This window comes from Lates calcarifer, linkage group LG7_1 (assembly GCF_001640805.2).
Source record: "Lates calcarifer isolate ASB-BC8 linkage group LG7_1, TLL_Latcal_v3, whole genome shotgun sequence".
NCBI classification, from domain to species: domain Eukaryota; kingdom Metazoa; phylum Chordata; class Actinopteri; family Centropomidae; genus Lates; species Lates calcarifer.
Genome location: NC_066839.1, coordinates 9,730,881 through 9,744,342, shown reverse-complemented (window position 1 = coordinate 9,744,342; position 13,462 = coordinate 9,730,881). Strand labels below are relative to the sequence as shown.

Below are 13,462 nucleotides of genomic sequence, written 5' to 3'. Positions count from 1 at the left end.
ATGTAATTCTTAATCCATAAAGTATCTATAGCTATTTTACTGAGGAAAGTAGCAATAGCAGGGTGTAAAAAATAAACTCAAGATTTTGCCTTTGGACCCACCAAGAAGGTTAATGTAGCCTTGATAAAATAACATAAAATAGAAACACTCATACTTGCATTAAAGGGCCCTCTTATTTTTCACCACTGATATTATGTAACGGCGACGATAAGAGAGAGAGAGAAAATCTGTTCATGATGATGTGATGGTCCACCAGCTGTGTCATGTTGTTTCCACAGCTGGGAGGGTTTTTAACACCAAGCGGACACAGTTGTAGTTTTCCCTCCAGTACTGATGAGGGCAGTGACGTTGAGTTGCTTTACGTCATACCTTCACTAAAAACATGGCGGCCCCCGTGGTCCTCAGGCGAGAATCTGTTTTCTTTGGCAAGGATACTCACAGGAATCTCACATTTGGTACAGTAATTCATGTATTTTTTTAGTTTACACAGCATTTGTGAACTATTAACTGACTTTACAGTTATTCAGCATTTGACAAATTGAGCGCATTTGGTCAACATATCTCACAGTTTGATCACTGAGGGCAGTTGTAGCATGGTGGTGGTTACACAGCGAATGTCATCCACTAATGTAAGTTTATTTATTTTCAGGGACCGAGAGCTTTGGGTACCTGTTCAGGTCACGGGAAATGTAATATAATCAGGTAGGTAACAGTTTATCGTCTTTGCTTGTATGAAGTATATGGTTTATTAATAACGATAGTAAACACAAGCACATGACAGTTGTGCAGTAATGATTTTCTTTGCTGGTAAGAGACAGCGGTCAATACTACCCTTTGTAGTTTCTTTTTGTGTGCATTAAATCTCATTAGTTTCTCAAATAAGCACACGTTTACAATTAATACGTAAATACGTAAGATTATTAGAGTAATTAGTATTGTCTGTATTAAAACAGCACACGTGACGTAATTACAGAAAGTAAAAAACTGAAAAATAAATAAAGAGAAAAGAATCTATAGTGAAATATTACTAATAAAATTGCAATTGCTGCAGTTATAATACAGTATAGTCAGTGTTTTCAAAACTGGGTTGAGTGTGAAGCCACAAAGCAAAAACAACTATAAGCTGTGTTGAAGTTAGAAGCATTGTGATAACGTAGCATTTAGCAGCAATTGCTAATATGCCAGATTATTTACTGCTCTGTCTCTGCTCAGGTCCCATCTCCCCCTGACATCCAGCACTTCCTTCCACACAGCAACAGTGTTTTCGTCAACACCATCAGTGAGTTATCAAGGCAATATCTTACCTCAGACAGTCTACAAACTTTCACTCATGTACACGAATCATGTCTCCTCCTTACATTTATGTTTCCTTGCAGATCACTGTCACAGAGGAGCCTGATCTACTGTTTCAGAAGGTGTCCGTTCTGGTCAAAGTCATGACAGGGCTGTCTTGGACAGCTATGAGTTTTTTGCCACCTTGGCAGCTCAAGAGCTGGGCATCACCATCAGCAAAGTGTGAGTCATTGCAGAGTTAAGCTGCCACACACCCAGCAAAGATGGACTGATATAGCCACTGTATAACCTTCTAAATGCCATCATTTCCTTTTCCTCTGCAACAGTTATGAACCTCCCAGGGATATAGAAAGGTTTACACTCCTGAAGTCAGTGCACATCCACAAAAAACACAGGGTCCAGTATGAGATGAGGACACACTTCCGGTGCATTGAGGTGAAGAGCTTCAACCCTGTTTAATTTGATAACTAAAGCAATACTGGCATAAAAAATCCTGAGGTTCCTTCAGAACAACCAGACATTATTCAGGTGGAAACATTATACTCTACTACACCCTTTTTCACTTTTTTTACCTGGTTACTCTTGGACTGTGTGTTCATGTACAGTGTCTGTCAAGTTTATAGCACCTGATATGTCTGACTACTTATGCCCATACTGTTAAATTTAAAGTTTGGTGGCCTCATTTAATTCCCAGCCTGACTTCAATCAATGTCAGTCTGACCACAAATCAAATCAGATATAATAGGGGAAAAAACACCAGTATGAGTGCCTTTATAATCAGCCAATATAAAGTATAAAGTTACTATTCCATCTCACAGTAGTTCATGATGATTAGGTCATCCATTTAATTAGTCCCTTCTCCTGTTTTGTAGTTGTCTCATTTAACGGGCTGCACAGCCCGGGCATACCTCGAATATATCCAGAGGAACCTCCCAGAAGGTGTAGCTATGGAGGTGACAAAGGTGAGGCACTGCAGAGTTTTGCTCAGTCTAATTCTGCATGAGAGACAGATTTCACAAGGCCTGTGGACCATAAATGAAGAGATATATTTATTTACTCCCCTCCTCTTGCTCTGTTCATGTTGTCAGACTGCCATGGAGAAGGTTCCAGATCACATCCTTGAGCCCATGTGGAAGGACCACCCCGTTGACAACAAGCCCAGCCAGTGAATGCAGTCATGAGTAACAGAGTTCTTTTAGACATCAGTGAATATGTCGGGTAATTGTGAAGACTTTAAAGCTGCAGTACTATTATACACTTGTCATGAACTTCTCATCATGTGTAATTCATGAAACCCCATCAATGGAGAAATGTCCTTTATGTACTGAGAGTTTTGTTTTCATTTGTTTTCACTGTCTTTTCTGTGTCAAAACAATGTAGAATCAATTGTATGTTTCTTGCCCAAATAAATGCACATAACATATGCATTTAATGACAACCTTAACTTGCATTTTTGTACTGTTTGTTTAGTCATATTTGTGATTCAAACAGTTCTTCTACATTATTACTATAATGTTTTTCTGTAACTATCTGCAGTGGTATTGGATGTAGTTGTTTCTCTATACAAACGTGTAGCTACTGTAGGACACAAGACCAGCACACAAGACATGTAGTTTTTGCATTTATTGAATAATTAGTGTACAAGAATTTATAAGGCAAAACAAAATCAACTGAATTCAACATGTATTTTGTTTAACAGTGACAGCAACATGACTTAGTTTTTCTGAGCAACTGAAGCCTCACCCTTTCTGTCATTTTAAGATTTCCTGAAAGTCTCCTAAAAGTCCCTGTATTATATCATCATAGACACTTGGCTGTCTCTGTGGCTCTATTTAAAGACTGTTGAGGTTTGCCCCGTCCCTCTCTCTTCCTGCGTTAAAAGGAGCTGTCCTACAGAGATGACACTCAGACATTAATCATATAGGGGAGTCATATCCGCAAAGGAAGTCGTGGTTGGAAGCTTTAATCTTTGTCAGAGCAGGGATCCTGTCTGATTATAACCGTTGGCTCATATGTAAATAATTGTTTTTTTTCCATTATGACCATCACTACTGTACCTACTGACCATGTACCAACCATAGTTATGTAGATATTTATAACCTTATAATGACCAAAATTCCTTATATTCATTTTATGATCCTTACATAAAAATGCCAGAAGTCAAAGCCTAAAAATGTTTTGTTTACTACACAAGCTTATTGTAAAGCGTGCTCTTGTGCACTTTAGAGCTTATTTGAGGGTCACATATCACTGCTGTGTAACATACAATTATACTTCCCAAAATGAGCTTAGGTAATAATTTGTATTATTGTGACCTAAGCATACCTTGGGAATTTTAATACTTTTTAAGTATAAACCCTAAAACACGGCAAAACAAACCGCATCAGTGTTTTTGTCGGCATCATTGACAGTATATTGATACTGTCACTTAAATACAAACACATCATGATTATAGTGTGAAAACTGATGTAACTACGGTGGTACATTCTAAGTTTATGTTTGCTAGTTCGTCAATATTTGGTTCCAATTCACAGAAGACATTTTGAGGTATTGTCATATTAGGAAAAGCACAGGTGTTAGTAATAATGTCAGTAATGGCTGCATCAGTAAGCCATTAGTGTGACAGTGAGCCAGCATCCATCTAGCCATTATCTGTACCGCTGTATCTGTACTGTATCTGGGGGCCTCTGTTGAGGCCTATAGATCAAGTTAAGTGTGTGACTATATGGCCTGTTTTATGTGCAAAAACACTGATCTACAGTATAGACCTGTCTTTTCGTGCATATATCCCTGCACGCTCCTTTAACGACTATAAGGTGAACTGCCTGTTCCTGTTCAGGTTTCACAGTACCTCCATGTAAATCCAGCAAAATCATTCCAAATCTTAATCAATATATTTTATAGCCATTGATGAGAGACAAAGTACCTGTGTGTCTCACCTAGTTTGGTACGGCTCTGTTGTTGTTTCATCTTGCATCCTGAAAGAGAGAATCTCTGGGCATCAGAGAAATGAGAGGGGTTTAGGGATTAAGACACAAGAGGAGGCTCACCTTTTCAAGTGAAGTGCCGGACCTCAGGTGTCACGCCGCTGTTGAAGGAGGGGAGAGATGTGAGGGAGGGCCTGGGTTCCTGGGGCCTGGGAGGTTAACTGTACTGTGTGCCCCCCCTTCAGGAGACAACAACAGTCAGTCTGTTATAATCAACCAAAGGGAGAAACAAGAAGGGACTGCAGAGACTGAAGAGGCAGCAAAATGTACTGAAAAGTGCTGAAGAGATGGGAAAAGACAGACAGAGAGGAGGGGAGAGTGCAACACCTGTCTGTGGCTCAGGTATTAAATGGACTGATTCTGACGTCTGCAGCCATATTTGAGTATTTTGATGTATCTGATTGGCTCAAAAAATAAAAATGCTCTTTCTTCCAGAAATACTGTCAAATCCTTGTTTGTGCCAGCAGTACATACAACTGACAGTATCAGTAATAAATGCCTCTTCTTGCATTACAGCAGGCTTTTGTTTTATCTTTTTAAATTCACTAGGCCTTAATTATCACATTATGGAAAGCAGCCACATGCACACAGCTTACAAAACTGAAAGAGCTAAAATATTTAGATTAGTGTTCACTCTTTTAATTCTCATCAGTTGGTGCCATTATATCACAGATACAAGAACAAATCTGTGTGTTCATTTGATTATCATAACTGTTACAACTACAGGCATAGCAACAATAACTTGTATTTTTATGAAGATTACATATATATAGGAGTATAGGAGAAATTATATAAGAAAATTAGATTATACATAGAAGAACATACAGTTGTCAAAATGCACAACAGTGAAATTCTCCAAACTCCTCTGAAGTCAAATTAAAATTACAATTACAATTTCTTGTTATAACGATAAAGATAATATGACAGTCCTTGGTCATATCAGAGTGCTTATCCTTTGCAGATGATGTCCTCCTTTTAGACATGCTACCACTGAATTTGAACTGTGACATGACGTTCAGTCATGAGCATTTTAATGCCTTGCAAGTGGAGCGGTTCTGAGTCCTCCAGTCAGATTTACATGGGCAGATGCATGGTAACACACTTCTTGGAGTAAATGAGATTTGTGTTTTAGGTTCTCTGCAACTAAAAGATGCAATTCATGGATTATGTTTCCAAGCTTTTACTGGTGTATAATAAATGTCAGCCCTCAGCAAGCCTATAGAAATGGTTCAGTATAATCCACTGATACATTCATTAAGGGCTCTTGGTCCTCCACGCTCATCTAAAAAGTCCTATATGATTATTAAACAGTCTTTGCAGTGGTCTTTACATGGATCAAATGTTCACTTTCAAATATGAAACACTGTTACTGTGCCACTGAGTACAGTACTAAGTTCTAACATTGCAGTTCATTCTGTCTCAGATATTACAGATATGTTGTAAACTGTAATGACAACTCTCAGACTTGTTTGTGAATAAACAAAAAAAGAGAAGTTGAGTTTATTTTTAGTTTTATTTTTTTTTTCTTCACGACTAAGTCATATGTCTTGACGGTTCTCATAAAACACATTCACAGGTTCACAAAAGTTATGTTAATTACAGTGAATAAAGTCTTTGTAACACTTCAAAAAAACTAAACACAGTAAAGAGTAATTTCTTATCCTTAACTGAAGCAAATACTAATGGAATTTGCTTTCATTTATAAAAGCTACTAGATATATATTTCAGTATGCTATTCATTTATAATGCCTTTTCCTTTTTGTCATTACACAATAGATTGCTGGAGAAAAACATGAATGTTCCAAACAGCAATACGCATAACTTAAAATAGCTGCACATTAAGGATATAAAATATAAAATTAAATACTCATGAATACTTGACAAGTGGAATATTGTTCTATCATTTGAAAAAAGTGTAAGTGTTAAACAATATTTGCTGCACTGCTTGGTAAAGTTATAATACATAACTATTTCCATGTAACAAAAGGAAAGGTTAGGGAGGTCCAAGGTGTACTAAACTAGTTAACAGTGGTGCTTGAGGGCTGCTGTGCACTCTTTCATTATTTTTCCCCCCTTCCCCCACCTTAAAACATACATTGTCACCCTTTATTTTCTTTATTAAGAATGAGGAAGTTTTCTTAAGGCTCACAGGGTGACTGTAACAAGAACCACAGAACATTTAATGAACTTTGACAGGAATTTTCTTCCCTTTGAGAACAGCGGTTTCCACCTTGTTTTTAACAATGTCAAATAGTTCCTACAGTTCCAACAGTATTTATAGGTAACAGAACATGAGAATGCCTTTACATTGTTACGTTTTGAGGCATTTCATGTGTCCTTGGTTGTCATTAGTCATTTCACATTATTTCTTTGCCAATAGACAATATTGATAATCAGACATTTGGCCACAGAGTATGTCATAAAGATACTCAGAGACTTTGAATAACACATAATTCAGGGGCATTTCATTCATTGCACCTCTTTAGGCCCCATTAACAAGTGCTTGGTTATTGTTTTTAGGGCAGGCTGTGTTAAAAGCGTCGGCCACCAGGGGGCCCTGGCCACCTCTGGCCTCTGCCAGGTGGGGGGTGAGGCGGAGGAGAGACCGGTCCATTGTGGTAGCTGTGTAAAAGGATAAAATCACACATTGGATTCTTGGCTTTGGCCAATAGGGGGCACACTCTGATAAGAGCAGCCATCTGAATTATTCCAGTCAGGGATGTCATCCCTTCTGAACTAACTGCATACCTTTGAAAGGCAAAATACAGTGAAATGTCTTCTCCAGCTTCATTATTCCATGCACTATTTAAGAGTCTGGCTTCATATAGTTGAGCATTAAGTATAATTTTTATTTACAAACTAACTTACTATACGCTAATTCAACAACTGTTGTAGTAATAAAGACTATTTGGGCATTATTTGGTAGACAAACCGAGAAAGAAATCTGATAATTAGAGGACAAGTTAAAGTAAAGAAAATTAAGTTACAATGAGACTTAAGAGAAAGGGACAGAAAGGTCTGAGCATTTGTGTCACAACCCTGTCATTTTGCTCGCAGTTTGTTTTTGCATCACAGATTTCAAAGAATACAACTGGCATCAGCATGTCTCAAATGCTTCCCAGATGTATTTTAAATCCAATTAGGAATCTTAAAAGTGTGCAAGCAAAGTGCAGAGAATTGTGACTTGCAAAGCTTAAGCATGAAAATAATATTCAAAATGCTCTTACCCTCTTGGGCCACGGGGATGGAAGTGGCGTGGAGGTCCGGGAGGCGGCATGCCACGGCCCCGAGGGTGAGGTGGCCGCCCTCTGAAACCAGGATGACCTGGAGGAGGAGGTGGAGGGGGTCCATGCCTACAGACAGATACAAACATAACAGCAATACAAGATGTGTTTTGTGCACATTTTGTCCGGAAATCTGTTCAAATCTGTTACAGTGATTGACAAGAGTCATGGCTGACACACTTTTAAGGTCAGCTGAGTGATACCAAACAGTTACTCAGAGGTAAGTGATTCAAAAAGCAAGAAGCCCAGCGTCAAAGGGTATACATAATAAAATGTATGGTTAGATAAAAACTTTATTAGGCTTTTAATTTTAGACATATATCCCTGTGTAAGGTCCATTTAGCTGCCAAAGCAGCCACATGCGCACATGTGATTATGCATTTGTGTGAGGTGGTTACCTGGGCATGGGTGGGAAGGGGCCTCTAAGGTGCATGGGAGGTGGTGGGGGAGGAGGAGGAGGCGGAGGGCCCATACCCATTGGTCCACCCCTACCTCGATGATGACCTCTGAGGTCTGGGTAAGGTCGCATCCTGCCCATTCCCCTGCGAGGGAAAGGCAGGAAATATAGTTTATCCAAACAAAATTAAGACTTTGACATAAATACTTCACACAGCACACACTTGATAAGTAAAGTACCTCATGGGTGCAAGTCCATTCATAGCCCCATCCTTCATTCGACCCCTCCCATGTCCAGGTGGACCAAAGCCTTTCATCATGCCTCGCCCACCACGCAAGCCACCACGACTCATCCAACCCCCTCGACCACGGCCTTTAACCCCACGACCCCTGAGGGAATTTAAAGAAATATAAATCAGGAAATTGCCACAATGCCACAACTCCAGGTTCAATTGAGAAAAACTGCAAATGGCAACTCTGCACAGTGGTACATTTTCACGTTTCACTTCAATACACAGAAATTATGCAATGCAAAAACAGTGACCTATATACAGCATTGATGTGTTTACTGATCCGACCTCTGCATGACTGATTCATATAAAAGTCAGTGAGATGAGACAAAAAGAGAAAGTATACCTAACGTGGGCAAGTCAAGATTTCATTTGAGAACATCTTCATTGATTGCTCTTTAGGAGACACTTAAATGATAAGGACCCTCGCGTGCTCTCTACATGCAGGTTAAAAACCATTATGTATCCATAAATAAAGTATAAGGCTATACAAGACAACAGGACAGACCTGGATTTGTTTTCAATAACGGGTCTCTCAGATTCATCCTTGGAAGTCTTTGAAGTTTCTGTCAGCTTCTCTTCTGTGTCTGCATCCATCTGAAATGATTCAGCATTCATACACACAAAAACATAAAAGACATACAATAGAACATGTGCCTTGCTGATGAAAAAGAGTTCTACTAGCAAACATACTCTCTGCTTCCACATGCTAAATGTATTATTCAAGCTCTGCAGAGAGGGCGTTTTTACCATTCAAAAAATAAATTCATGCAGAAATAAACTGTGAATCCCCTGCAGCTATAGGGTAATCAAGCATGACGTGAACAAATGGCAGCTTCATTCCCAAAGATTAATCTGACATGTAGAAAAAAATCATTCACGAGTCGATCCTCCAGCAAGGACTTCAGTACTGGCAGCCTGATTTGACATGTTTTACACTGGTGTTATATTGACAGCTACCTCTATTCCTTCTGCAATGCTTGATAAAGTACACAGGTACTAGTTTGTGAATGTACAGTTGTTTTTCATCTTTACTTCCCTCCCAGTTTCATTCAACGGTTGATGTATGGTCACTCAGTACTTTAGGAACACCTGTACTCCCTACTTATTCAGGCAGTTATCCAATCAGCCAATAATGTGGCAGCAATGACTAAAATCATACAGATACAGGCCAGGAGCTATAGTTAATGTTCACATCAAACATCAGAATGGAGAAAAACTGTGATCTCAATTACTGATTGTGGCAGGATTGTAGGTGTCAGACAACAGGTTCACTTGTGGTGGATCATTTGATGTTTGATTCACTTGGTTTGGAGAACTTTGTTACTTCATGAAAAGTGCTACAATAATATAACTATCAGTACTGGGTTAAAGGTTCAGTGAATAGTGAATATCATATTTAGGTGTGTGGGTTTATGATGTGCCACAAGGTTATTAAAATGTCACTCATCAGATCTTGGTAACATGAGACCTCAGCACTGCACTGTTGTACTGTCGGATGTGCATACTGTGAACGCCTCACATTCAAACAGGTGACAAGTTTGCAAGTTAAGCACGCAGACATGCAAGTCAAAGCCGATGGCTATAAAAATTATTAATAATCCCACAGCCCAGATCACAAATGTAAAATGCAGCATCTGCCACAGCCTGACTGGAGTATGGAGTGATGGGGGAGAGTTAAGTGATGAGGTGAAAGTTGGGGAAGGAGGGTAACACATGAAAGCTGCCACTGAGCATATTTGAAGTATTTGCATTTTCTTGGAGAGACTTTCAAAATCTGCCCTGAAGGAGCAACCACTCCAGAAGACCAAAACTTGAAAAAGGCTGTTTGTCTTCAGTGTGTCAGATATTTTGCTGAAGATCTAGCAATTCCCATAAACTTAAGAGATCCACACACTGGCCAAAGGATAAATTCTAACCCAACTTTTGAGTCCCCGTTTAGTAAGGACTAAACGCGCTAAAACGAATGCAGTCTAAGTCTAGGTGTTGTTGGTTTGTATTGCAATATACTGAGAGGTGTTTTTAATATTTCATGCCTCCCACTTATAATGATGAGACTCGACTCTGGCCTTGTATAACCATGGTTGACTATCAATGGATTTAGATATTGTGCATACACAGATATTGTACGTTACTGTTCATTTTAAGGAGGTAATCAGAGCACAATATTCTGTGTAGCAATGCACTTCATCTGATGCATATGACAACGACAACAAAGTCTGTTAGTGAAGACTGTAACTATGCCATGGAGGACTGTCACATTTACAAACATTATCAATGTCATTTTAAAGTAAATGAGCCTGCAAAACCAAAGGCACGACGAGCGTCATGGAAACATTTTTATCCTGATCCTGAGAGGCGGCTGGAGCTGTATGAGCTTTCAAATGTTAGGCTAGGGCCCTGTGCAACACATGCACTTCAAGTCTCTAATAATACTACTTAATTCTGTTTAACATGTAGAAGCTAAGGCTGGCTAAATTAAAATGCAGGGCGCTTAAGGGTCCCAGTCTAATTCCTGGAATTAACATCGCAGAGCAGACCTGACATACACTGTGTTCTGTCCAAAACAGTTGGTTCGTTATAAACAGTGTTCACGTAGGACTTTTAACGTTTGGATAGCCACTTTCCTATTTTAAAAATGAGATAAATGAGCCTAATGACAAGAGTGTAGTTAGATGTTAAGGTTGGTCATGTATGAAAGGGGCGTTCCTGTGGTTTTCAAACGCTCTGGTGAAATGAAAAGGAGAAATTACTTACTTCAGTTGGTGGTGCAGGCGAGGTAGATTCAAATTTTAATATAATTTTCCTACTTTCTAATAAAAATAAAAATGTATTAGAAAAATAAAAAAATGTACAAAAATTCCTACAGCTTCTGTAGCTCCCTTGCGCTTTGAAATGGCGGCTTCGTCACACTAGATACATCCCAGGATGGGATTTCTTTGTGAGAAACACATTATGTGTGGAGTCACCTCCCACCGCGGAGAATGCTGATACCTGATTGGCTGTTTGGTGCTGTCATTCAAGGCTGTGATGGACAGTCTGGCGTTCTGATTGGAAGAACGGGCTGACGTACGTTCCAACTATCTTCAGCCTGAGGATGGTTTGTTAATTAATTGGGGCACAAGTTCAACACAAAATACAAATTTAATGTTTCAATAGAAAACATGTTTGTGGAAATAACCTGCGTCTGACACACGGTGAATACAGTGGATTTATTCAACGTTGTAAAATTGTTTTAGAAAGCCTTATATACTTTATAACTGGGAAAAATATGTGAAGAATTATTTTACTTGTCCTTTTCCAAAAAACAACAGTATTAATTATTTAATAGCTTCCAGACACAACAAAACTTCAAACTATCACACAGCCACTTAAATTCTAAAATATACCAGAAACAAAGTATCATACAAACAAGTCTAAGGCGGTTTGTCTAAAGTCTAACAGGAACATAAGAATATTAGAGATATTGTTCATCAGTACATCTGTATTTCATATCCATAAAGACACCATACATCTCAACTAACAGCAAACTCTATTTCCAAACACTGAATTCATATCTCCAACAAAGGCAGCCTCATATACAAAAATAATTGCCAAGTGCCCGCTAAACAATATTTACACCATGGGAAGGGCAAAAAGATAAGAAAGAATATTAAATGAAATTTATTGATTAAGTTATCATAAAGATGTGGTACTATTCATCAGAGATATAAAACTAACTCCATCAGCAGCCAGATGAGGGTAAACCTGGTGCGTAAAAGTGGTCCATTTTGTGTCCGTTACGCGCGGCTCAGGATGTCTGAAAGCTTGTTGATGTATTCAATGGTGTATTTGAGGGTTTGTATCTTGGTTAGGGGTTGGCCTCTTTTGCTGTAGTCCGGCGGCAGGTAGTCGCGGAGCTGGTGTAGAGCCTCTGCGAGACTCCTCATCCGCATCTTCTCCCTCTCGCTGGCCTTCATGCGTCTCTTGGTGGACATCTTGGGCTTGCTCTGCCTTTGCGCTGCCGGAGACGCTCCGCGTCCCGTGAAGCCAAAGGGAAAATCATTGATCTCCTGATGCCCGCTGGAGTAGCACGTCTCCGGTGAAGAGCACATGGAGTCCATCGAGGGTTCTGGTGAGCTGGACTGTAGCGAGTCCTGATCCTCTCCAAAAGCAGGGCTCTCGTGGATCTTCCATTCAGACAGTATTTTAGCCGTAACCTCCTAGGTCCATGTTAGAAATATCCTGAGACTTCCAGACGTCGTCCATGCGGCGAGGATGACATTCACGGTGGATGACAGGCAGATCGTGTGAAGGCGATTTTGCCAAAGCGTTTTTATATAGAAGCAGATCTCCTGAGGTTTATGGGTTCACAGCTCAGGCGAAAAAAAGTTCAAAGAAAACCTCAAGTGCCAAAATGCAACCTTCCCGAAGGACGTCGTTCGTTATCACTGGGGTGTGAATAAGGCTAAATAGACGGATAATGTGATAGAAAGAAAAATAATTAGATTCCTTTTGTGGGAAATTACTCTTTAAAGTCTGCACGGCGACAATTATCAGTTTGATGTGATCTGTCTAATGAAGAAATGGGAGGATGCGGTTTCACCTGAGAGCTTCACACCTCTTTGATAAGTCAGGCCCGCGTGTGTCTTCAGTCTGGAGCTTAGACAGCCCAAAAAAAAAAAAAAAAACATCGGCCAAAATCGTTTTAACCGATGAAAAGTAGCTTTACAGAGGCAGTTTATCTAAAAGAAATACAGTATATCAGAACAAGTGAAAGTTTATTATCAGTAACAACCATTGTCCTGTCTGCACATGGTGTATGACTTAATATTATCCTTGTCCTGAATCTGCCTTTTTCCCTACAAACGTGCACATATTTGCCACTTTCCACCCTTTTCTACCAAGTACAAATATCCTTAACAAGAATTGGGAAGTAAGTAGACAAACTGTTTGATTTTCAGCACTTGTTTCAGGAGGAATAAGATTTAAGAGCCATTACTAGGACTGAGTTGTTATTTGGGCAGCTGTCACCAAGCTCCTGCCAGACCTTTCATGTCTGAAAAGGTGTGTAAGGCCTCACTCATGATCAAGGGGACCAACACCAGTGGGTTGTAAAACCAATGGCTCAGTGTGTCCCTCAGTGCCCTCTCTGTCTTTCTCTCTCTGTGACTCTGAAGTGACATCTAGGTTGTCAGTGAGCAGTGGGAGAAAATAAGCACATGTGGTGCCA

General features: G+C 39.6%; 4 protein-coding genes across 7 annotated transcripts in view; 1 reads left to right on the top strand and 3 right to left on the bottom strand.

Annotated features, from left to right (window-relative positions):
• tmem181 (transmembrane protein 181) overlaps positions 1-13,462 on the bottom strand; it is a 67,243-nt gene that overhangs the window by 37,756 nt on the left and 16,025 nt on the right. The gene's annotated exons all lie outside the window — the stretch shown is intronic.
• Positions 368-2,737, top strand: mrps10 (mitochondrial ribosomal protein S10). The gene is given in 9 exon segments (XM_018672619.2): positions 368-412; positions 414-455; positions 650-702; positions 1,213-1,279; positions 1,377-1,431; positions 1,434-1,515; positions 1,620-1,728; positions 2,166-2,255; positions 2,382-2,737. Coding segments are annotated over 9 exon segments (609 nt in total). The 5' UTR covers positions 368-382; the 3' UTR covers positions 2,463-2,737.
• si:ch211-51e12.7 (uncharacterized protein LOC336335 homolog) lies at positions 2,902-11,177 on the bottom strand. 4 transcript variants are annotated; one of them, XR_001960551.2, is made up of 7 exons: positions 11,008-11,177; positions 8,759-8,847; positions 8,201-8,350; positions 7,963-8,106; positions 7,508-7,633; positions 4,344-6,902; positions 2,902-4,271 (listed from the first exon to the last, which is right to left on the bottom strand). XR_001960551.2 is itself a non-coding variant. In XM_018672620.2 (6 exons), exons 2-6 carry the CDS (start codon positions 8,845-8,847, stop codon positions 6,812-6,814), a joined length of 600 nt encoding a protein of 199 aa, XP_018528136.1. In that variant the 5' UTR covers positions 11,008-11,177; the 3' UTR covers positions 2,902-6,811. The 4 variants fall into 4 exon arrangements, 2 of the variants coding, with proteins under 2 accessions (XP_018528136.1, XP_018528137.1); XR_007813615.1 differs by having other exon boundaries at positions 4,344-4,459; positions 11,008-11,170; XM_018672620.2 differs by having other exon boundaries at positions 2,902-6,902.
• On the bottom strand, positions 11,489-12,904 carry msgn1 (mesogenin 1). Its single transcript, XM_018672599.2, has one exon. The coding sequence runs from the start codon at positions 12,351-12,353 to the stop codon at positions 12,030-12,032; it is 324 nt and encodes a 107-aa protein (XP_018528115.2). The 5' UTR covers positions 12,354-12,904; the 3' UTR covers positions 11,489-12,029.